The sequence below is a fragment of the Enoplosus armatus genome, chromosome 21, assembly GCF_043641665.1.
Source record: "Enoplosus armatus isolate fEnoArm2 chromosome 21, fEnoArm2.hap1, whole genome shotgun sequence".
NCBI lineage: Eukaryota > Metazoa > Chordata > Actinopteri > Centrarchiformes > Enoplosidae > Enoplosus > Enoplosus armatus.
The window spans coordinates 12,878,535-12,903,972 of record NC_092200.1 but is presented as its reverse complement, the minus strand read 5'-3'; the positions used below and the strand labels follow the sequence as shown (position 1 = coordinate 12,903,972).

The window sequence follows — 25,438 nt, the reverse complement described above, 5'->3', positions numbered from 1 at the left end:
TTAAAAGTTTGTCATCAAAAAGCATTAAAATCTCTAATATAAAATATATACGCAAAATACATTCATGGGTTCATCATTATAAAGCAAAACAAAAAGCATCTAAAAACACTATCGAATGCCGTTAGATTCTATATAAGCTTGTGTTTAGCTTTCTCAGTCAATATGACACGCCCATTAGTATTCTTTTAAAGACATTATTCCATAACATCTTAAAGAAAAATGCATCCATCTTTTAGGCAGAAAGATGAACACATTTCTGTTGCTGTGTGTGTGCTGTGGTTACAGTCTGAAAGAATGTGTGTTAATAAGTGTGTTCTGCTTCAATACAGTGCAACACTACAAAAACACAGCTGTATTGAGCACCCAAATCATAACAAAATATAGGCTTGGCCATCCATTAAAAAGCAATAAATATGAAAAATAAGTTAAGCTAAAAACATTTCAAGTATCAAATCCCCTGGGTATTCACGGTTTGACATCATAAAGCTTTGAGCAAAACTGAGCAGACAAAAGCAACCTTCAGGCTTCTGTCCTCTTTTAGGAACACTGTTGGTAATTCTAGGCTCATCCTGAGCACATATATTATAGAAAATTAAAGCCAAATCTGTCCAACTTTAAAGTCTGTCCAGATTTTGTCTCTTTTTGGGGTAGTGTCCATGACATCCTCTGAGGCAATGATATTATTTCCTTTTACTGGCAGCAAGGTGTCTCTTGGTCACAGCCTCCAGCCTCCTCCTCTCAGCCTCCTCAGCTTTCCTCCTTTCTTCTTTGAGCTCCTTGTACCGCCACTTTGGTATCTGCAGCAGGTGCCCCCCTCCATCTTTGGCGCTGCTCTTCCTCCGGATCTTTTCTGGTTCATAAGTGGGCGTGGGGGCCTTGGACACCCTCACTTTGGGGATGCTGAACCCCGGCCTGACGCTGCTCCTCCTCAGCACCATGTGCATGGGCAGCAGGCTGGTTCTCCGCAGCTCCAGGGCTTCATTATAAGCCACTATGCCCAGGCTGGAGCTCCTGTGTCGAGGCACCAGGCTCTGGGGCTGAAGGCTGGCCCGGCGGTCTGCTGCGTTCTTGGCCACCAGTGTGACCCGGGAGTTCTGGAAGAGTTTTAGGTGGCTGTCCACCCTGTCAGGGTTGATGGAGCGGAGCTCCTTGGCGCGCTGCTGGCGGATGATCTCAGGAACTGCATGGCGCCGTTTGCCCACATTTGGGGGGCTATCAGGACACACCTGAAACAAAATCAAGAGTCCCTGATTGGTATTCCTAGTTATAATCAGTATATAATCAGTAGTGTAATATTAGTAGAAATACTAATGCTAATAATAGGAGCTCAGTCACCCTTTTGTTTGCAGTATTGCAGTACTGTTAATCTTGCATGAATAACCTGCTTATCAGATGAGGCTGTTGTTATTAATTATATCCTTTAATGATTATGAACAAATCCCTAGAAAAAGCAGATCATTTTTTGATAAAAGATAAATTAGCATCAGATTTATCCTTTAATATCATTATTACCACAATATTATCATTAGTTTATTTGCACATCGATTCTCTGAAACTGCAGTGATAGAACTACTGCGTATCGTATAAGCAAAACGAAGAAGTAATTTGTACTCTGATGCAAAAACACATAAAGTTCAAGTCTGCGGAAGGTGATTCCCACCTTGTACAAGAATGTTTGGCTCCATGTGACGATAAGAAAACAAGTCCTGATATCTCCAACTATGCTGAGTATGTGCAGACTCCACCAGGAATAATGCAGACGAGCTACTTTATAGACTTAAAAGAATCCTTCCTTATCACAAAGAGTAGTTGCCTGTATTCTTGTTGCTTTGCCTTATCTCAGTTTACATTTACAAAATGCTTGTTGGTGTGCGGGTGTAAGTGAGGGGCGTGTGGGTTGGGGTAGATGTGCTCTTGGATGTCGTGGGATACAGTTTAATGCTGATTAATGAATTGAAGTCGAGCTTAATTACTCACTGTATGGCATGCAACAGCAATGAAAGGGCTCCTCATGGCAGTTGTAATAGAAACCATGTGGTCGATGACGCCTTCCTCCTCGGGGTTGGTGACATTCGCGATGTTGAAGACGTTCCGCAGCGTGTCCGACAGACGTTTCAGACAGCCACGGGGCTCCTGGGCTTTGGCCACCAGTGACACCAGTGGAGGCCACTCTAGACTGGGACAGCAAATTTGACTGATCACTTTACTCTTCAACATCATAAAGTAAGTTTAAGGCTACTTTTGTGTTATGTTTTTGTGTGATGCATGTGCACTGTATGTTCTCTATCTGGGCTGGGTATTTCCATACAGTTTACTCCTGCCACCTCATATTCTTGACCCTCCTTCTATCTCCAGCACAGAACTTTATTTTGACCTTGTGCTTCATGTCTAAATCCCCATGTCTTGCAGCAAATGGCCCGAGGAGATGACTACATAGCTAGAATGCTAGTCAGGATTATTTGTTTTCTACAAAGCCAGCTGGCAGGGATAGACTGCGTTCATCAAACAGCTCATCAAGATGCTGAGTTGTGGAGTTGCCCAAGTGAAGAATCAGATAAAACGACTTGCAAAATAACTCTGTGCCTCGAGGCAAAAAGGTACATCATAACTAGTCAGTAATTTTTTGTTTATACATGAAAATCTGCCTGCCTTCCATCTTCCTCCCTTGGAACACAGTTTTGAAAATACTGCAATGCAGTGAAGAAATGCATCACTTCTTCAGATATTGGAATATGAGATAACTGCCCAATGACAGACAGACAGACAGACACACTGAGAAGCAATGTGAGCCCGCTATGAGTTTACCTGTACGTATCAGAGTACTGGTGGGCGCAGGGCCGCTCCATCAGGCGTGTCATCATCCAGGCAGTTTCATAACGGCCCGTGAAAAAGGCCCACTCCCTGGCAGTCAAGTGGCGGCCACAGTCCCTGGCATTCAGGGCAGCGCCTGGTGGACACAAGAACAAAGGTTAAATATGTCAATGAATGTCAGCAGAAGAAATGGGTTAAAACATAAGAAAGTATAGATTAGAACATTTACTCAGACGTGAAGAGGAGAGCAAAGAAATGACTGAAGATTTGTTTTTAAATGCTGCTATTTGTCTCAGGACGGCTGATGCACACCACCCTCATCCAGCTCTCACAGGGACAGTTAATACATGTGTGTAAGTGCAAAAGAATGCCAAAATACATGTTGGAAAATTCCTCTGAAGGTGTCATTCCCATCATTAACGTTAACCCCCTGCCTTGATGATTTGGTATCAAATCTCTCCATTAGTTTCATAGTTATGACTATAAGGAGAATAATCATCTAATAACACAAATCTGGATCACTGCCCAAAAAATATTGACCATCTGTCCGCCAATTTTCTGAAAATCTGCTCATAGTTTTCTGAGTTGCCTTGATGGCAGAGTAATGGCAGAATAAATAACATCTTTTGTGGTTGCAATCAATAACACCAGCCCAAAAATATCCAGGTAATTTGTAAAATCCAGACACATTTCCGAGACACATTTGTGTCTATGTATGAAATCTACACATTTCCTCCTTTCTGGTTGCTATAGAGTTTTTCGACATTAATGTAATTAGACACATTTTCCTCACCTGCCATCATGAGCGAGCGCACACATTCCACCCTGCCCTGCATGGCGGCTTTCATCAGAGCGGTGAAGCCGTGGCAGTTTCTCCTCTCGATGTCCAACCCAGAGTAGTAGTTGAGCAGGTAGTTGGTGATTGTTATGTGGCCTTGAAGAACAGAGGGACGGGTGGTTACTGTAGGCCACGATACACAGTCTGTCATCATGATGGTGGCTTGGATAAGAGCTGGTCCTTATTCACACAACACACTCATTACTTCTCTTGTGCAGACTTTTTAAGCTTGTGTGTGTTCATCTGTGTCAGCGCTAGTGCCAAACTGCCTGTGTGTGTGTATATTTATTTGTATCTGTGCTTGCATGTGTTCAACAGTACTGTGAACCATCCTGTCAGCGCCTGTGTGTATGTAACTAAGCCAGTGTCTGATATACCACTGTGTACGTTAGTGTGTGTGTGTGTGTGTGTGTATTACCTGCTTGAGCGGCAGTGATGAGAGCTGTGTTTCCCTCACTGTCCTGCCAGTTGACATCCAGATACGGACACTGAGACAGCGCTATGACAACGTCCACGTAACCTTGGTAACATGCAACCAACAGCCCTATCTGAGACAAAAAGTGACAGGGGAGGAGACAGAGGAGTTAAAAGACGAGGGAAAGGGAGAGAGGCTTATGTTTAGAATCAGCAAAAATGTTCAGGGAGAAAAAAAACTTGCCAAAGGAGATGAAGCAAAAATGCAGTAAAGTGCTGACATATAGGAAGTAGCACGAAGAAAAGTGCGATCACGGCAGTGTCAGGAGGACCAGGGGATCTTTGTGCATCCTTCAAAACTAATATCCCCGAATAAATATGACATCTGTTGTCTTTTCATTGAGAACTGAACCGTCTTGAACTCAGTGGAAAAATAAGCTGTCTCCCTGTTTGATGTTGTTGTGTACTTTTGTGTGTATGTGTTTGTGCGCCTGTAAGTGTGTGCGTCTGTGTCTGGCATGAATACACCAACGCTGTGTTCATGCCAGAACAGGAACCCTTTTATGTGTGTGTGTGGACGCATGTGTAAATGTTAAGTCTGTGAGTTTATGTGAGTCTGGGAGTGTGCGAGTCTCAGAAAACTCCTGTAAAAGTTGGGTGCTTTCCGGAAGGTGCACCACTTGATCAGCCAAGACAAACAAGTTTACCACCAGAGAGAGAAGAGAGATGGGGGGACGGGGCCGCGAGGAGAATTTAGGAACAGTTAGAATTTAGAGCTTTCAATTGACATATCATATGTAGACTATATAGACTATACACTTTATACATTTATATATGAAATAGTTCTGATACAAAGAAATGTCTTTCACTAGATGGTTCAGAGCACAGGTTGATTTGGAATACATGTTTTCCTGCAGGAAGTCAAAATTCACAAATTAGTCAATATATGTAAATGACGGGATTAATGTGATGAGAACTAATGTATTATTTTATAGGAAATGACCTAAATCTGACAGGAAATGGCCGAGATCTTGAAAACTCTAATTAGACACCTATAGAAAACAATAAATTGTATATTTAACTGTTAGCTGATGTCAGCATCGTCTATTTGTTTTTAACATGCAGTATACTATAGTATAGTTGTACTACATTTAAATCTGCCTTCAAATGGAACTCAGGAGTTTGTTTTCAATGTGAGAAGTGAAATACATTATATTCTTGGTTAAAGTCATAAAACAGTTTCTATGTAAATTATTGTATTACTGTATTTCAACTCCGTGCAAAAGATGGAGAGTAGATATCAAAGCTAAATAACGTCAATGGGCTCACAAGCGTACCTTGTGAAGCCGGAGGAAAATTGAATTTGCAACAAAGTCAAACACATAACAATGTGTTGTTCATAACGACCTATTAGGAGCAAGCTGGCAGACTCTACAGGGACTCTTAATTAGTGCTTTATGAAAGCCAGGTGTGCTGGAAAGGTCAACCAGTCAGACCTACTTCATGTCAAAACACACGTAGACAGTGCATGCATCAGTTGCAAGACAAATATTTATGTATTCTGCTACAGGTGCCTGCTGAGAGTAACTGAGAGGGCTAAGCCTTTTCCAATTAATGTACTGCTTGAGATTTAACCTGCTTTGCTAAAACAGAGGGTGGTAAAAATCAGACGACTGGCAGTATCAACTATCACCTCCCAGCTGCTGCGAAAATGGACTTGACTGCACAGATCACTGTATGAAGACACCATGGGGTATTAAACTTGTTTGTACATATCTAATGCCATGTGAATATCAGATATGTGCCAGAAAGAGTTCAAAATGTAGACTTAAGAAATAAATTCAAACTTACTGGCAAGATGAAAGTGTTTAGGTAAGTTGTTACAATTTGTTCCACATTTGATATTCCTTGAGCAGACTTGATTTGTGATCCTGCTTCTGTGACATGATGTTCTCTTCTGAGAACTCCTGAAATCTACTTGATGCTTTGCAGCTCTTGGCATGATAAGTTTTCAGTCTTGGCTCCCGGCCCTGGTTGTGAAAAGTTCTGTCTCGCTGAAATAAATATAATAATGACTGAAGATTGGTACAGAAAGAGCTTGAAGGTTTATAGGAAACTTATAAAGAGTGTGCCAGCCTCCTCCATATCTACCTACTGCCCGCCCACCCACACACACACACAAACATTATAATGACAGGGTGTGCGAAAGGATGGAGTTATATGTGCATCTCCACAAAGTGAATTCTAAACAATATCGCCACTCAAGCCAAAGTCAGAATATAAAAACCTTGTGCAAAATGCATACAGTTAGGTACATAAAGATAACACAGATTTCTCATGTTGCAGAATGTTTCAATTATCCTCAATTCAACAAGCATCAAGACTATGTCAGCATCATTTTAATATCAACATGTGACCAATCTAACATGTCACATTTCTCAAGCCAATATTGGTCTGATAAATTCTATAATTACAGATTTTTGTCAAAGGGTGTAAGATTGCCCCACCTCTGCCTTTGTTTGTGTTAATCTGTATCAGACTGAACACATTGTTTTTTAAAAAAATAGCGACTAAGCGTTTGGTTCAGTTCAAATGATGCCTTGCAGCATTTACAGTACATGTGCAGTAGATGTTTTTTTTACCTGTAGAACCAACTGAACTTAGACTTTTGGCTAAAACAGGGCCAGGCTGTCAGGCAGCTGGAGACATAGTCATGTTAGTGTTGTCAGCCCTGAGAGTTTTAAGGGGAAAAGGTGGGGAGAGGTCCTGTGGAGTAACTGGCAAGAGTGTCTGGAAGAAGTTCACTTACGCTGTATCTCTCTCTCGCTCTCACTCTCTCCCACACACACACACACACACATTCTTGGCAACCCTCCAGCCTTGCTGTGATGTACTTTAGCAGCATGCCCTGCAGCATGTCTGGAGCAATCGCAGTTGTCTGACAATGTCCTATTTTCTCTGTGAACCTCACCTCTCACACACGCATAAATACTCAAAAGCATTTCACTTCTTCTCTTTTTTTTTTTACCTTTTTCTCCCAGACTCTAGTTTTCTACTCAGCACATGCCAATGACACACACAGGGACATTTGTCACATCTATTGGGCTTTGATGCATTTTACCAGTGGCTGCTGGCAATGTTGGCGACTGAAGAATCTGAGAGAAGAGCACCAGCGACATGCACACACAGAATATAATTGCAGAGACCCACATGAATCAAGAAAAGGCAATCATGTGCTGCACAATATTACCCACTCAATGACTAACACTGAGGCTAAAGGGATAAAAATAACAACACTACCAGGTAGCTCAACAGCCCTGAAACAATCAAGGGAGGTACTTCCAGGGATGGATGAGTGTGCGTGCAGTGCATGTGTGTGAGATAGATACAGTAAAATATAAAGTGAGACTGAGCATGACAGAGATTCAAATCCTCACCAATAGTTTTAGGGAGCATTATGCATTTTGTATGTAGGCCAAATGAAGATGCAGACTATGGTAATGTTAAAGCTCTCATTACTTGATGCTGATGGACGTAGACATATGTCCTCCCAGACTGTAATCTCCCGTCTTCAATTACACTGGTTTGTAGCCGCCCTCATAAAATGTGCTTTTTACACCCAAAGTTAATGCAGACCCAAACTTCCCTTTGACGGAAGCGCAGTTTTTCTTGACCTTTTCTTTTATAGTATCTTGTAAAAGTATAAAGTAGTATACGTTACGTTTGAACTCAAGCCAAAATGCCCTGTGGTGTGAAGTGGTATTTTTCTGTGCACATGGTCTGATCTCTTGATTCTTACAGTATCAACACTGAAACATGCAATACAATATATTTTTTGTGCATTCATGTGGCCTATCAATGTGGATACAATGCCTTTTTTTCTTTTCAGACAGCTATCTAACAATAGCAATCCAAGCTGTCTACCCCTTTAAAACATCCAACGTTTGGAAGGATCCATTGGGCTTGAAATTTGTATTCCACAAGTGGAAGCTAGCTAGCCTAGCTTGCTAATATTTGCGCTGATTCCCAATGGACATGACCTTTCATAACTTTTATTTCAAAACCTGATCAGTGTCACTGTGAAGCTCCTGCACACGTTTTGTTCTGCATACCAACATAAGTAACATAACATTTGACCCCAAGCCAGTTTGAGTAGTGTGTTTGAAAGTACAGTATATTAATATTCCCTGATAATAAGATGACAGGTTTCCCCTGATCTCTGCCTGTTGAAAAGGAAGTGATACAATAAACAAGTTCTTTGTGCTGCAAAGGTAACATTTAAATCAAAACACCAACATCGTCAGTCTGTACCAAAAAGACATGCCTGCATAAAAACATAATGCACAAAAAATCTTTTTGTTAATGAGAATTTGATGTACTCACAAATAAGTACACGCGTCATAACAAATCAGGGTGATATATATAGAGATTCCTTAGCACAAATGAAATTTAGTTTCAGTTGAACTTAATTTAACTATTTGCAATCAAAGTCAGTGGGTTCTGATGCAGCCTGAACACACACACACACACACACACAAATTCTGGTCAACTTATTATTAGCCCATATGGACAAACATACACAGGCAAAGACACACACACACTCACAAAGTAATCTGGGGAATATCCAGAGCTAGGAATAGAAAGGCTTAGCCGTGTCAGTCAGAGTGACACAGACAGAAGGGGGGAGGGAGAGAGACCGTTCTGTGTATCTACAGTTAATGTGAGGGTGCTGCAATAATTGGCCCAGTGCAACCCTTATAATTTCTTATAGACACACAATAAATACAGGTTTCACAACCAATGTTCAACTATGTAATTAACTACATCTTAATCAAATCACATAAAGTGGACCAGAGTATATGTTTGCACTAGTACCCTGTCTATTTATGCCCTATGTTGTGTCTCATTCTGCTGCTGCTGGAAAATTTGGCAAATATTATCCAACAAATACTGTAGTAGAATTTTCATATACACAAAAACAACTAGGGTAACATCTCAATCAAGTAGAAACCTGTTTAATGTTTTCTTATTTCCTAAATAAGGACTTACCCACACTGTTTTTTCTACTTCCAAATAAGTACTTGTTGAAGCTAAATCCTGCAAATCATCCGAGCGGCAGGAAACCTGTGTCTCTGCAGCCTGCATAAACCAAGTATAAAACGTTGCATTGGTTTGGCATGTTACAGTACATCTTTGTGTTCAAGAACATGCACACACACACTGGGCAAACACACTCTAAACTGCCCTCAATCACACACACCAGAAGCACTGACACAGACGTACAGGGCCATGTTTCTGTCAATAGCCTCCCTGTTAACTCTCTTTCTGTCCACAGCTGAGCGCTCACATGGCTGCATCAAATCAGATGTGTATGACTGTCGCTTTGATTTTTCCACTCATCTATATTTGCTAGCAGCATCATGCTTGCTACTATCTGCACTGCCCAATTTCTGTCTCTCCCAGCCTGTGCTCATTTAGTCGGCCTTCCTGTTGGCCTGATGGTCGATCTGTGTGTTGGTCAGTAGTACTTTCTGCCTGTCTGACACCCTGTGGTTGACTTTGTCGCCTGGTGCCTGCGAGGTACTGTATCTGTCCTGGTTCGTCACCTGATCTCACCCTATTTGGAAAATTTGATTATGTTCTAGAGGAGGAGTGTGTGTGTGTGTGTGTGTGTGTGTGTGTGTGCATGCATGTGACAGAGAGAGAGAGAGAGAGGTAACAGTCCGGCAGGTGGGCTCATTTAAGTTGATTGGATTCTGTGTGTACGTGTTCATTGAGTTTTCATGTGGGCTTGACAACTTATCCAATTCCCTGCAAGGGGAACACACTGTCCCAAACAGGATCAGAGGTGCCTCAGGACATTGATATATTCATTTAATTTATCTAATATATGAAATACGCTGGAAAAAATCATATCAAAAGTTGTGACCGATCTGATCTTTCAGCAAGAAATATATATATTTGGCTAGATAAGCCTTCTCATAAGCCTCAAAACGTATTCTCAAGTTACGATGGAACATTTACTAGAAATGTAGGGTTGATGTTTTTCGACCCTCTCTGCATGTCTTATCCTTAATCTGTGCCATGATGGAGATATTTTGTCTACAGACCCATGTGGATTGTTTGGTGCAAAAATCTACCATTCCGGTTTGCCACAACATATTAATACACAAACATCTTACATCTTATGTTACCCACATCCATTAACTACCATTAACCACAGGCTTGGGATTAATCTCCTGTGTTGGCAAACGTCCACCTTGCTGAGGTACCTTTATGCAAAACACAGAATCCCTACTAGCTTCTGAGCTGCCATTCTGTAGTTGATCCTGACCCCTGACCTCCCTGTCAAAGGGGACCACAGAAAACAGAGGCAACAAATTATTATGTGGGTGTCAAATAATATGGCTGAACTGGGCAGATGTACACTCTTTTCTGCATCTTCAGTGCCTGCTTTAACTTGAATTTTAACTAGTTCTGTGAGGCCAGACAACTGCAACTGTATTGTATTTCAGTCATGCTATTATATGGTCATGATATACAATACAATACTTCCATATACTGTAAATATAATTTGACACAGCCTTCGGCTCCGGCTACAGTAGTTTCTTTGTCTTCCAAATCATTATAGTGAAAATCTCCCTTTAAACTCCTGATGAGAGAAAAGGGGAACTATCCAAGCCTGAGGTGGAACACCCCTTTTTGTCTTGCACGTCACATTGTCAAGCTGTCTGCTATATCAGGATGTTGACATCTGTGCCGGGATGTCGAACACACACACACACACACACACACACAAGCACTAATGAGCTTAACAGACTCATATCAACATGTGTTTTCAATGGATGGGTTTGCTAACCTGTATTGTATCTGGTGGTCACAGGGCATGGGGCACAGTAAAAGGGAAATGCACTAGCACGCATCCTGGTTATCTATGCAAACACATAACTGTCTGTCTCTCACTGCTACACTTGAGCACACTATATGCATGCAAGCACGCCTTTTTGGGTGCTTACCAAATGAATCCCCTCTATCTTGCATGTCACATAAAAGAAGTCTTTACATTCCAATGATGTCATTTCTACTCTTCCTTCCCATGACCTCATCAGTAATTACATACATACATAGAAATGAGAAGGGAGAGGTGGTGAGAGCTATAGAGAAAAGTGAAATAGTAGTGAGCCGGGAACTTTTCAATGGAGTAAATTAATAAAACACACTTTCAGCAACTTTCCTCAGCAACAACAATTAAGTTTCCTCTGATCAAGGCACTGCATTCCAAACGTCTCTACTGGAGCTCTTAAGTTGCCAATGTTAGGAAACTACAGTTATATTCCATATGTGAAGATATAATACGATGTCCTGTTAATGAGAGAAAGGGCTTTGTCGACTCTTTTCAGGATAAAATGGTAAAAAAAAGTACCTAACACAAGTACACTGTATCAACAACAATACTTAATAAAAGGTGTGTGGCTCCTGTTTAGCATAGGGCCCATTGCCAGCTAATTCAATTAGTGAAATGTCCGGATGAATGAAAAGTAGTCTAGCGTTGCATCATCATGGACTTATCTCTTTGCCCTGGGCTGCACAGTTCTTTGGCAGGAGTGAAGAGATACACAAAGCGTAAAGGGATACACACTGTGATTGCACTGCAGATAAAATCTCTGAATTTTCAAATGAGCATTAACTCTTTTGATAAATGAAATTAATTAGTGAAAAATATAAATCTGTTTATGTAATTTAAAGTCAACCGACTGAAGTTGTATATAAGTGATTACATCAGTGTTTGATTTTGGTAAAAGTCTATCATTCAACAAACAGTCACTGCTGCTTCCCTATTGTGGAATTAATGGTTTTAAAATGCATCTCGGGTAATTAGCAAGAGACTGTTCAAATTGCTCTTAAACACACCAATGCCATCATCTCATTGGTAGATAATGTGTTTGCCCACGTACTCCCACAAATTGAATCCAAATCCAGAATAAGAAAATGCAGCCAGATGAACACTCACACACGTAAATGTGCCTGCATGACCACACACACACAGAGGATTGTGTGTTCTGCTAACCGTGAGGGACTTTGGTGTTTTTATTGAGCTTGAGGTTGCTCACTCTTGCAAAACTGAGGTCTGACAACACACACACACACACACACACACACACGCACACACACAGACCTGTCAGAAAATACTGGCTTGGTATGAATAATGATTCAGGATAAAGGTGTGAGCTCATAAAAATAAACTGAACCAAGGAAATAATGAAGTACACTGATTGATTATTAATTAATTATTGCAATTAAGACTTATTGAGATATTGGTGTAATACCTTAGGTTTTCAGTGAGGTAGGCCACTATGGCCCTGGAAATAGATAAGTAAGTTAAGCCACTGCAGCAAGCTCAGGTTTAATCATTTCAATACCTGCTGAATCTAAGGCTTCTTAACTGAGCTGGGAGGTGATGGAGGCCTCAGTTTGGTACTAATAATACACAAACAAGATTTAGTGCCCCTGAGCTGGCACACTTTATACTTGCCCCATAACTTGTCCATAAATGATGTAACCAAAAAAATATATGCAATTGCAGCCAATTCAGCTACTGAACTAAAGCCTTAAACAAAGCCTTGTCCCTCACACTAGTCTGTTTTGAGATACAGGTTTTCATGTGGTAACATTTGTGGTGTCTGAACGGACTGCTCAAAAGTATTAGCTACTTGTGAGAAGTTACTCAAAGTGGTCCTTTTATGTGCCTCGTACCCTGTTATTCCTGTCCTTCTCCTTGACCTCCTCCTCCTTCACTCCGTGCCGTATCATTATCCGGACGATAGCCGCGTTGTTGGTGCAGCACGCCTGGAAAAAAGACAGCGGCTCTGGGCTTTCCGGTGACGGGGAGCGCTCCGAGTCCGCGAACACATCATCCAGCGGGTAGAAGGAGTCGTCCGACACGATGCTACGACAGTCTTCCAAGTCCTCAAAGTCAACTTCTTCGAATTCATCGTCGTCTTCCTCTCCTCCATTGTCCTCTTCATCGTCCTCCTCACACGAGCCCAGGTAGTCCTCGTCAGAGTTGGACAGCGGCTCCTCGACTATGGTCGGGTGGACTTGGGTGATGTTTCCCCCGATTTTTTGCTGCTGCTGGAGCTGTTTGACCCGGACTGACGAAGCGCCTCCTCCGTCCCTATCGTCCGTGATAAGCACCATCTAACCCCCGAGCCTAGGGCACTGTCCTCGGGGTAGAGTGCAGCCTGGCACGCGGAGCGCGGGCATGGGACTGACTGTCTCTCCAAGACAAGAGCGGACTCAAACTACCGCACTTAAAAAAAAGTCACTTACATCGCCTACTGCAACCTAAATTGCACAAACTCCTTGACCTGAGGTATGTAGCTCCTAGCTGAGCATGTTGCGTGTGCAGTTTACCCATCAGTCATCTTCGAGAGTTAGTTGACATGCCCGTCTGAGCCGTGAACGTCCCACGAAGTGAGAGGTTCGCGCCCCCAAAACAGAAACCACGTTAACTTGTACTCACAGTTATCCGGTTCCAGAGCACATTAGTGGAGATACGACTCAGGTTTAGCAAAAAGTGGAGCTACAGCAGAAAGTAAAACTGCTGCTACACGACCGTCCCGTGTAGGGCGGAGAGACACAGCAGTTTGTTAACCTACAGTCGCCTAATCCGATTAGATGGGACTAGGACCTCTCTCTCTCTCTCTCTCTCTCTCTCTCTCTGTCTGTCTATTGACAACAGATTAACTATACTCTCTCTGCTGGACGCAAGGCTGCAGTGAAACGTTAATATTCTTAAGAGTATTCATATATACGTTTGTGGTTTAGTTCAGTTTAGTGTGTATTTATCTCTATGATATTGGTTTAGTATTTAAATTGAGATTGAAAAGGAAGCAAGTACAGTATCAGAAATTAAAACAAAATATCATATATATTTTCTCTTTCGTTTATTTGTGACTTCGTTTATCTATTCCTATTAATTTGTTTTTAAGCACATGTGTTAATACAGCAAACCAAATCAGAGGTTACCTCTGATACTACATTATGATGGTTGGACAAATTTTCTTTCAATTTCTGCTTCTTTCTACCAAACTTTTGTGGTTTCAAGTAACATTGAAAACAAAGTAATAACCCTTTGCTCTTCTCCTTTTAGAGAAAAAAATCCCATATGAGTGTGAATTTATGGTACTCTACATCTGACTCATGAAAACTCACATGGGGAAAACCAGCATTTAAGTGCTATGATGAGTCATTTGATTTGAGCATCTACAAGGCATCACTATACTGTCAACCAAAAGGGGCTCGCTCAACTTTCAGGCTAATAAAGCAGATTGGGTTCAAATTAAGACATTAGCATTATTAAAATTATTATGGCACATGGGTTACATTTCCCATAATCATGTGCAGTATGATTCTGAGATTGTTTATTTTACACACAGCCTCAGTCGTTCTCTCAGCCACCACTCTCTCTCTCTCCTTTTCTTGGCCTCTGGCCAGCCGAGATAATAGACATAGATTGGGCTTCATTACTTGGCGCTGAGCTATGGAGAGAGTCAGGCTTGTGTTTGTGCATGTGTGTAACTGGTTCTGTCCCATGGAAAATTCATACTAATTTGTAGCAAAAGAAATGTTTTTCATCTAGTGTGCAGAAAATGAGCGACTGTGTGGGCTTAACCATAGAGACTTTTTATACAGAAGTGAGCAAAACCTCAAAAATATACTCAAAAATGATTTGGTCTAACAGCAATTGTCAAATAGGGAACTCAAACTGTATTGTGTCAGTTTTGTACTTGAAGATGATGTTGGTGTCACTGAAATTCCCACTAGCAGCATCAGATTCTTTACTGGATGTGCTGGACTGGTTTTGTGGTTCACCTGTGAGTGAGGACCTTGCTTTTACAGTAGATAACCTACATATGGGAAGGCGGGGCCAAGAGGTTTAGACCAGCAGGGAACACATTTGACTTCTGCTTTGACCTCTGCATCCTGTTTTGATGTTACCCAAAATAACTTGTATATCTGCTTGTTTTCACTATCCTCACAATTAAAAGCAGGCTTAAGTGAGAAGAGATGATCATAATTTGCAGTTACTGGAAGGCTTCTGTACACTATACCCATCTACATAGAGAATGTATGTAAATCTGCGGTGCCTGAAGACTACAATATTCTGTTGCTTACAGCTTTACAGAGATGCTCCTTTTTTCTCTCAGTAATTATTAACATCAGTTTGCTGACATCACCTGCAGTGGAAAAACCGAGTGCATAACAGTCCCAGTGTGTACCCATCATTATTATACCTTCATCTACCCCCAGCTGAGAGCTCTGCTCTCCTGTGGCTCCTCCATCTCTATGGTATCAGTCTGCTGCTGTGGTTGGCAGCACGATTCTGTCAGTGCTTCCAGAGATATATATCTGTGAAATGTTTCACTGCCTGATCAAGCCACAGGCACAATCACCAGAGGAGTTCATGATAAAATAAAACTCCCGTCGTCAGTTAAAATTAGTTGGTTTAGGGACGTTAGGGTTAGAGTGAAGGTTGTAATCAAAACAAGCCCAAAGACCCAGAAACATACAGGGGCTCCAGTTCTAGGCCTGAAGGCCAGAGACTCCAGATACTTGAAAAATAGGCCAGGTGGTAAAAACTTATGCCATTATTATAATAAATAAATTGGAAAACAGTTAGTAGGAGTAACTTCTCTTTTCGCCTGTGTCACTAAGGATTTCCTAATATTTAGTCTACCATCATAGATATAAATGGGGAAGACAAAATATTAGAAACATCTCTCAATACAACTCAAGAAAACCACAAAATAACTATAGTTGGATCCACATCTCTATTTTATTGGAATGAAAAGGAAATATTTCAGTTGCACACATTATATTGATTTAGGACAATAATGCATTCATTCACAGTTGTGTTGTGTTCCAATTTTACACTCTGATACATCCACCAGCAGTTCCAGGGCTGCTAAGAGAAATGTTCAGCAGGATAAAGCTGCCATAGAAGCAACAATCTGCTGCCAGTAAAAAGGAAATTGGCTAATATTGCAAAAATTAAATTGCAAAAATTCATCAGAATTTGAGATGTCTCAGTATTGTAAATTGTAATGGAAAACACTGCAAGTATCCTGGTAACCACTGTACAGTAAAAGCCTAGCTATGTTTGCCTTTTATATTGCTCAATATTATTCCCTGTCTCATCAATTGTTGTTTTCTATCTTGTTATATGATGTTTAGACAGCTGTATTATGACTTCAAATAAACCACTAGTGCTCACAGTGGGTTATTTGACACATTAGGGGCTAGTGGGCCATATTTAGCCCTGGCAAAAAGGAGTTAAATTATTAATAGGGGTCAGGACAGGGTCTGCGACACATGCGACACATAAAGACTTAATCCCAGATCCCCTTCCCATATGTCCTATGTAAAATGCTCTCTGTTGCACTGCAATATACTGCAATTTTGTAGTGTACTGTAGTTTGGCCATTTTAAAAATCTGATTTGTTGCGTTCACTTTGATGTACATGCATCCACCTTCTGCGATGTGCACGTGTAGTCATGTGTGACTTGGACACGCTGTAAATGGCGCAACATTAGCAACCCCATCACTTGCAGAGCCAATTGCATTACCTCAACTTGGGCCCAGAAGAAAAATCTAAATCCTCGGACAGATAATCACAATGAGCCCTTTCGTGAATGTGTGTGTGTCATGTAAATGGTGAGGTTTATACTGGGTGTCTGATCCTTTACATATTCAAGTCTCTTTTTAACAACTATACTTAACGCGAGTATGGCACTCCAAAGCTGTTAGATATTCAACCCTTTCTAACCCAAAACCTCTATCTCTTTGGTGCATGCCATGGGTAGACAATATTTTCTTGAAGGAGTACATCACGCGTTGGAAAACCTCAAATATTAATTGAGATTGTTTGAAGAGTTCATCAAGCTGAGGTTGCACCTATTGTGAAGCAGGCTGGTCTCAACCCTAACCCTGCAGGTTACAGTACACATGTAGTCACTACATCTTCTTGCATTAAAGTATTTCTGTGACCTAGCTCAGTTTGTAGCCTATAGAAGCAGCCATAAGCAGAATGATCATTGGAAGCAAGGGCAAGCAAATATGCCTCTTGGACATAATAAGGACCTTTCCCCCACTGCCACGTTAAGTATGCCTCGGGGTCTAGTATGGAGAAGCTAACATGCAAAGGTTACTCGAACATGGAGATACTGTGGGACAGGCTCTCTGACCAGAATATCTCCAAAGTGGTTGTTGTAAATATGTCTTTCACCATCAGTGTAGAGTGGATGTCCACATAATTTGTGGCGAAATATTCCTTTAAACGGAGAAATGACTCTGTGGAAAGCTTATTATTTAAAAGGCCTTTAACGATCATTGATACATTTCTCTAACATCATATCATATAACTCAGTATAGCCCGCATCCCACATGTACCTAATGGGGCACATGGCCTTGGTGCTGGTAGGTTTAGACCAGCTCGTGCAGTCCTTCCATCATTCAGTCATTTATATATTCCCACTAAAACCACAAACAGCCAAAACACCCCAACACACCACGGTCTCTATGGCATACCTGAAGCAGGAGCGCCACACAAAGATCTCCTGTGAGTCTCCTCTTGACACAAACACTGAACTGTTCAGGTTTGTGTATGTGTGTGATGATAAAGTGAATGTGTCACCAAGACTGAGAGTTTATGTTTGGGTTTTATCTGGGCTGCGTGTCTGAGGAGATTGCCTGAAAATGTTGTTTTTCCACTTCATAGGCCTAATGTACTGATTATTAATAGCTTGATTAGAAACTCTTCATATTACTGCTTAATCAGCTAATGAGGCCAGGCCAGACAACACGGTCTATTCCGAATCTAAGGACAACACTTAAATATCCAGGGACAGAGAAAAGCTTTTGCTGCCAGCTGAATAGGAGAAATTCAATAGTCCACGAGTGGTAATTAACTAATTTTAATCAGCCAGCAATGGCCATTAATTAAGTACCTTTTGTGAAGTGTTTATGTTCATTCATACACCCTGGACAAATCAACTTCATGTATTGTTCACACATCCTGCAAATGCTATTAGATGCTAGACAAAATCAATACTAATAATAAATACACAAAAGCATTACATAGAATTAAGTAATCTATACAAATGAGGCCCTTTGCCAAACAGTTACGTCTGACACAACAGAGTAAATCCACAAGATAAAGTCAAATATTTTGCAGAAGAACCTGTGTTTTCTTGATTGACAGGTGCCTTTCATGGTCAGCCATGGAGGTTTCTGCTTGTTCATCCCACCTCAGCTTTACGATAGCAGCGAGTGGTAAACCCAAATATGGGCTTTAAAAAGTCCCTTGAGGAAAGTATGGATGATGTCAATGGCATGATCTCCACGTTTCTAGCACATTATTACATCAGATACAGTATAGTGGTAGGCGTTTCCAGCTGACTCTCTCTTTTGGTCACACCAACATACACGTGCTGCACCCTGAACCCACCAACAGATCCTTTAGGTGTCTGTCTTTCATAGTTCTTATTCAGCTCTTGAGCTGGCTCTGGCAAAGTTTGATGTATCAGGAGGAGTTGAGTCCATATCATCCCGATGGATAAAGTCCAGAGGTTTTATCATCCCATGTTGGAGCTCCCTGGAACATATAGTGTGTTGTTATACATCTATGACATACATTGGTACAGTCCAATCTGTAAACAATACATACACAACTGAACAGCTGCTGCTAACGTCCCAGTTACTGTTTCTCACTGTTGCCTTAAAAAATATAAAATAAAATCATGTTATTTGTTATTAAGACCAATAGATAGCTAATACAAAGGGCCAAGCCTAACAATGAATTCTAGACTGATTAAATCATGTAAAACAACCCATTAATGTTTAAACAACTTCCTAACAAATGCTGTCAACAAAAGAGAGTACAGCTGTACTGACTACAGTAATAGAGCTGACTGATAAAATATCCATGTTCTGCAACTTCAGAATACAGCATGAATCATGTTTTCCCTCAGTCTTACCCTGAAATCTGTTACACAACAGCTACAGAGAGGAACACTAAAATGAGGCCTTTGTGTCTGCTCTCTCTTCTCCTGTCTCTTTCGCGCTGCTCTGCTACATTCGTCGTGTCCCCGGAGATATGATGTTATGAGCAAAGCTTGAAGAGACAGTAAAAGTTGTGCAACAAGGTCCACCCCGGAGCTGAGATTCCTGAAACCCTGACATATTTGCAATGACTTCATGTTTCTCCCAAGCATCCCAGAACAATGGCGCATACAACTCTGAAGCCGTACTGTATGACCATTGTACTACAAGATGCGTCTAAAAATACGTTTTAGTTGCATAGAAATTTGAGGATAGGCCTCAGAACATGTCACTGTTTGGGAAAGTGTGGGAAAAGTATCAGAACAGTAAGAAACAGTCATAATTTCAGAAAGTCTGTAAGTACAGGAATATTTCTCTGTGTTTCAGCCTTTATCTCCTTGTCTTTAACAGCAGGTGTAATAATCATTACATGGTAACAAGGTCCATAGTGAATTGTCTAGGTAAAATTTTCAATTTACTCTACCAGGATTGTCAACCAGGACAGGTGTGACTCAACAAGACGATCATTTCTCAATAGGACAAGCGCAAGTAGTGTCATAATATTGATACTAGCAGACAGTGCTTACAGTGTGAATGAATACTGCCCACGAAATGCTGCAGTTTCCAGGCTTGCGTTTCACAAGTCAGCAATGTCCCAATAAATCCTGGGTCACTGGAAAGCACCAACTTGGGAGCAGGGACTTTCCTTGGAGAAGGAACTATGGTCCCGGAACCAAAACTGGAAGGTCTTGATAGGTCTTGAAAGTTTCTGGATTCCTGGAAAATCTCCTGGGGTCAGTGTAGCTTAAAATTCCATGTGTCTATTTAACTTTTTCATTCAAGCTGGATCATCCACATCGTCATACATGACAGGCTATGGTTGTGTGGTGTTATTTCACAATTTAAATCACATTTAAATTTTTAAAGTTTTGATGGCTGGAATGCCAAATCTTTGTCTACCCAATATCTCAGTTTCATACTCATACTATCTGGCAAAATCTGTATTTCCCTGCTGAGTTATTTTCAAGTTAATTTTAAGTTCTTCTGTGTGGTTCACAGAAAAATCTGTTTTAAGCCCTGACTAAATTCCTTTTCTGCTGTGTCATACGGGCGGAGAGCCTGCCGTTATCAGGTTATCAGGGATTATATCTGTCCTCCAATCCCCTTTGACTCGGCCATAGCTGCAATCCTGCAAGAGGTAAGCTTTAGTATATGTGTGTGTGTGTGTGTGTGTGTGTGTATCCTCCACCCCTAAAATCTATTGCCAGCTGTGCCTGAACTGTGAATTCCCACTGATCCTGTTTCCTGTCCTGCCTGATGAAATACTCACAAAATGACACAACTACAAGTCTGTGCGTGTGTGTGTGTGTCAGGGGAAAAACATGTTCATAAGAAAACAGTGTCATATTGTGCCTCTGTGGCCACAGATAATGTTCTCACACTGACACATGAGCGTCCTTTAAAAATGTGTAAATGTAAAATCATGTGCTGAGGTTTAGAGAGACTGGGGATGAGATTTATGCATGTGTGTGTGCCTCTGACATTTCTTGGCCCTGCATGTGATTTTGTGTGCTTACTGTAATAAACCTGTCTGTGTGTGTTTTTACACACCCTTTTATAATATTGCATGGTGGAGTGAACAAAACACAGGGGCTTTTATGTCTTTAACATGAGCTAAAAATCATGCTCTTGTGCCCTCAGAGCTTATCTCCTTACCTCTCTTCTTTTTCATCTGCTGGGCGAAATGAATACACCAGCAGAGAGGCCAAATGCTGTGAGGCTGCAAGCTGATAGGTTGTGTGTATGATAAATGAACTTTGGCTAACCCAGACGTAAGGGAACAGGCAATAAAAAGCATACACACACTCCACCTGACAGTTTGTGTGAGGCAACTTTGTGCCTCTCTTGCTGCTCATTAAAAGATTCCAACCTGACTCAAAATAGCAGCCTCGATCAGCTGGACAATGATGAATAGTAGCCCACTGTGCCTGATGCTAACAATTAATGGGACCAATTTCTAGGTAATGAAACAACAGCTGTGCTTGAAGGAGCATTAACAGGCCCATTTATTAATTGAACACTGCCATTTTGTTAATTCTATTCCTTCCTTCCTGTCTTCCTCTGCTTTCTGTCTTGCCTTCCCTCACTTCCTGCTGATGTAGAAGTTGGAAACCTGAATCATGCCGTTCTGCTTGTTGCTGTCGGGCAGAGAAACCAGTGCATCAGTGCAACAGCTCTACTCAGCAGCATTAGGATTTTCACAACAGTGAATATCACTATCTCACAGCATCATCTGAGGCCAGGGGACCTGGCTTAGCTCTTAAACTGTCTGTGCTTCTTAGCCTACCAACGTTGACTGGCAGAAATGTTGGGCCAAACAGAGCTAAAGCAGTATTCAGCACATCCAGAGCCATCACTGTGGAAAACATATTGGCAGCAAACCTTCAGCTTAAAGTAGTTTTCAATGTATTTCCTGCTAAAATTTTAATATGTCCCTTATTAAACACTACATGTAGTTTTAAAATGCAGTTCTAGTCAAAACTTCTTCTCCATTTTACATACGTATGTAGTGTTGAAATTTAAAGGCCGTAATGTTCAACAGCACTATGTATATGGCATGTAATCAGGTGTGCTAAAATTTCAACCTAGTCAAACTCTGGGTCACTTATTAGCTATCTCAAGTGACAAAATAAATCAGGAAAATTTGAGGGGAAAGGAATAAAATATCTAGAAGTTGTAAAAACAAAAGGCACTTGCAGGTACATGCCACATGAGAGTTTTTGAGGTCATGTGAGTCCAGTTGCCTCTGAGTTAATACTTACCTAAATAAGAAAAGAAAGAAGAAAAGAAAGAAAGAAAGAAAAGAAAGAAAAAGAAAATAAATACACTTTTTAAGGAATCCAAGGGGAACACTACATCCACTCTGCTTGTTGCAAGTGGAAGTAGTGAGGTAGGCTTCATTCCTATAAGCATACTGACAGCTATAAATATGAGGAGAACACACAAACGATACCTACACTTGTGCCTGCAGGCTGCTGAGGAAGGTGTTGATGTGGTCCTGTGGCATGTCCCCATCCAGGCGAGCCAGATAGGTGTAGAGTTTGACAAAGGTGTTGAACGGGATCCTCGCTGCACCGCCCTCCTCATCCTCTGTCAGGATCTCGCAGGCAAACTTCAGAGAACTCATGAGGGTCTGATAAAGTGCATACAGAGACACGGAGAAGTAGACAGTAGGCTTTTGTCAAAAAACAAACAAATACAAAAACATGCATTCAGCATTCAAAGACAATTACATCCCGTTTGTGCATCACAAACACACACTGCAAACACACTTTCATGCACACGCACTCGCTTAGACAGTTAATAAAACAGCCTAATCAATGTAGAACTTGACTGCCCTCATGTGGTAAAGTGTTCAACAGCCTCATACACAGCAGCCTCCCTTATAAACTACTGACACTGAGCACATAATGTTGTTAATGCCGAGCTGCATTTGCTTTTGCAGATTCTAAGTCATCATCTGCAAAGTTCTCAGTGCTTGAAGAAATTCTCTTTAATCTGTCTCTGCTGCTCTAACTGCAGCTTTGAAGAATCGGCTTAATATAGATTCAAGTAGTCAGAGAAGGACTTATCCAGTCATTCGATCTAGAGCCTGGGGACCCTGATGGAGAAGTCTGGACCACGGACATCTGGATCTAGTCTAAACACTCGGAAACTAGACAGTGTGATGAACAAAAAAGGTGCTGCTTGAGGATCTCCAGCTGTGCTTTCCTCTGTAGGTTTTAAGGCTCAAAGGAAGGGATATAAAGTGGTGTTAGCATTTATATCTGAACTTATGTAATATCTCACCCCTCCCAGAGCACTGCAGCCCAGGGCGAAAAAGTCCATCCAATGGATGTCTGAGCCAAAGCTGCCCAGCGACAGCAGGGTCTCGAGCTGGTCCATGGGTAGACACAGACCCTTCCACTTCTTCTGCAGCTCCTCCTTGCTGCAAGTTTGCCGAGGGGACAGCTGAGATCGGGTGGAGGGAGTGGGGGTTTAAGAGATACGAGGAGAAAGAAAATTAGGTTATCTATTTACCAGATGACTGTAAAAAAGTCAACCAATCAATTATTCAGTATTATTTGTTGAAATAAACAGCAGTATTGGATTTGGGTAATCAGGAAGCCGTGCATACCAATGATCTGTTGCAGCAAGACTTATGGTAGACTTTTATGTATGGGAAGATATGTAATTAAGACACAGCAAGGGTAGATACATAAGAAGAGGAGTTTATTCCCGCTCCGAGCTTGTAGAGTGATATGTAAGCTACATGTCTGAGTGTTAATGTCCCAAAACAACTGTACAATTTTGTATATGTGCTAGATTTGTGGCCATAAAGTTAGCAGACTTTAATTTCGTCAAATTTTCTGAATTTAAATCTAAAAAAGCAGTTTTAAAAATGAAAACAGTAATACTAATATTACTGGCATAAAGACAGAAAGAGAGCGGCCTTAAAGGAAATATTAATTATTCAGTTCTTTTAATGAATCCACCACACCAAGATGCCAGTAGATGCCCCAGGTGAGATACAATAGGTTTACAATAATATGAAACTTTAAAGATCACCATGGGGAAACGGCATCACTGCAATATGCAGATACATAGTGTAAGCAAATATGGATATTAATGCAACTAATAATTACACTCATAGAACATAAGGTGCAGTAATCAATTACAGAATGTAGCCTGTACAGGACATGCAAATTCAAAACACACTGGAATAAAATACATTGCTTTTCTTCCAACAGCAACAATATGAAGCAAACGATTATGTGATCAGGATCTGTAGAGAATATACCTGTTTATGGAGAGTCTTCATTAGACCTGGAGTCAGGCCAGTGTCTGTCTTCTGGGTGGCAACATTCATCTCCAGCCTGTCCTTGACAGGCAGACACTCTCCTTTAGACAGCGCACTGAAATATCTAGGAGAGGAGACACATACGTTATTAACACGCACATATTATTAAACACTGTTCTTAGCTTTACCCTTCTTGTCACTCATCCCCCCTGCTTCCTAAACATGCCAATCAAATAAAGTGAAAAAAGCAGACCATGTAAAATGAGGCATGAGTCCAATTTAATGAGTTCTCATGAGGACCGTTGAATAAATCATCATGTGTTGTCGATTTCTTTGTCTGAAGTTTACAGATATTCTTATTGTGCTAAAGGGCATACTGTGGCTATCTTAAATGACATTTTACAGTCATTTTAGAGGCAGCATGACTTTCAGCATCTCTGAAAGCCCGGTGTTACTTAAATAGCATATAAACATCTTGTAACCCAGGAGATATTTGAATTGTTTTTATTTCACCATACGGCTCACTTTATTGTATTTTGCTGTAAACACTGCCAAGCTACATTGGCCAATAAAAGCAGATGATATGACAGTCCTAAGGGGTACAAAAAATTCTTTATATATTTCAATTCCAGTACTTTCTTTTTCTTTGCAGGAGAAAATCAGATAGTTTAACCGCTGCAGTAACATGGAAGCCCCTGAGATCCAATTACAGCCAGTCAATGCAAAGATGAGATGCACAGGTGAAAAGGGCCTGCCTTTTCATACAGTGTTGCTGCCTGGAGACGCTGTTTATGGTATTATTTAAGAGATCAAGATTGGAATAAAACACATGTATCCCAACCCTCTGTCCAAACCACCACTGACAAAGACTAAGACTTACTCCGCAGACCACAGCAGCAAATCCGTGGGCTGTGTACGGATGGCTGCCTTGGTGAAGTTTTTGAGGATGTCTGGCAGCTGGGGAGGGATGTTGATTTGCTGGGCACAGTACATTGTGTCTGGAAGAGGCATGGCTGCAATATAAAACACAGTAATATAGTCCAATTAGCAAATGAAATCTAGCAGATAGTAGATCTGAGAGAAAATTTAAAAAGTGGCAGCTCCCTGGCCCTGACACATTGACAATAACACACCATTTACATAAAAAATCCATTTTGGTTCTCTTGACTTAGCTCTCCAATGTTGATGTTATAATGGAGATGTTTGAGAGGAAAGCAACATTTTAAAAGGGACAAAAGTTCGAAAAGCTACAGATATGTATATTTCCTGGTAACAAGCTGTTTCCGTATGATAAAGGGAGCCATGCTGGGGAATCCCGCTCATAACGCAAGGGAGTTGTTCATTCATTGTACAAATTTCCTTGAATAAGAAATACAGCCAGACAGTAAGGCCAAGGATATTAGCGAGTATGTCTCTGAATCTGGCACTAGCC

At 41.1% G+C, this 25,438-nt stretch overlaps 2 protein-coding genes across 2 annotated transcripts; both read right to left on the bottom strand.

Annotated features, from left to right (window-relative positions):
- Positions 1-680: 680 nt before the first annotated feature.
- Positions 681-13,261, bottom strand: ankrd33ba (ankyrin repeat domain 33ba). Its single transcript, XM_070928446.1, has 6 exons — positions 12,818-13,261; positions 4,068-4,197; positions 3,605-3,745; positions 2,806-2,947; positions 1,978-2,176; positions 681-1,226 (listed from the first exon to the last, which is right to left on the bottom strand). Exons 1-6 carry the CDS (start codon positions 13,259-13,261, stop codon positions 681-683), a joined length of 1,602 nt encoding a protein of 533 aa, XP_070784547.1.
- An 8,048-nt stretch (positions 13,262-21,309) lies between these two features.
- On the bottom strand, positions 21,310-25,017 carry ropn1l (rhophilin associated tail protein 1-like). The gene is made up of 5 exons (XM_070928466.1): positions 24,887-25,017; positions 24,007-24,130; positions 23,016-23,177; positions 22,184-22,359; positions 21,310-21,364 (listed from the first exon to the last, which is right to left on the bottom strand). The coding sequence occupies exons 1-5, from the start codon at positions 25,015-25,017 to the stop codon at positions 21,310-21,312; spliced, it is 648 nt and encodes a 215-aa protein (XP_070784567.1).
- Positions 25,018-25,438: the final 421 nt, after the last annotated feature.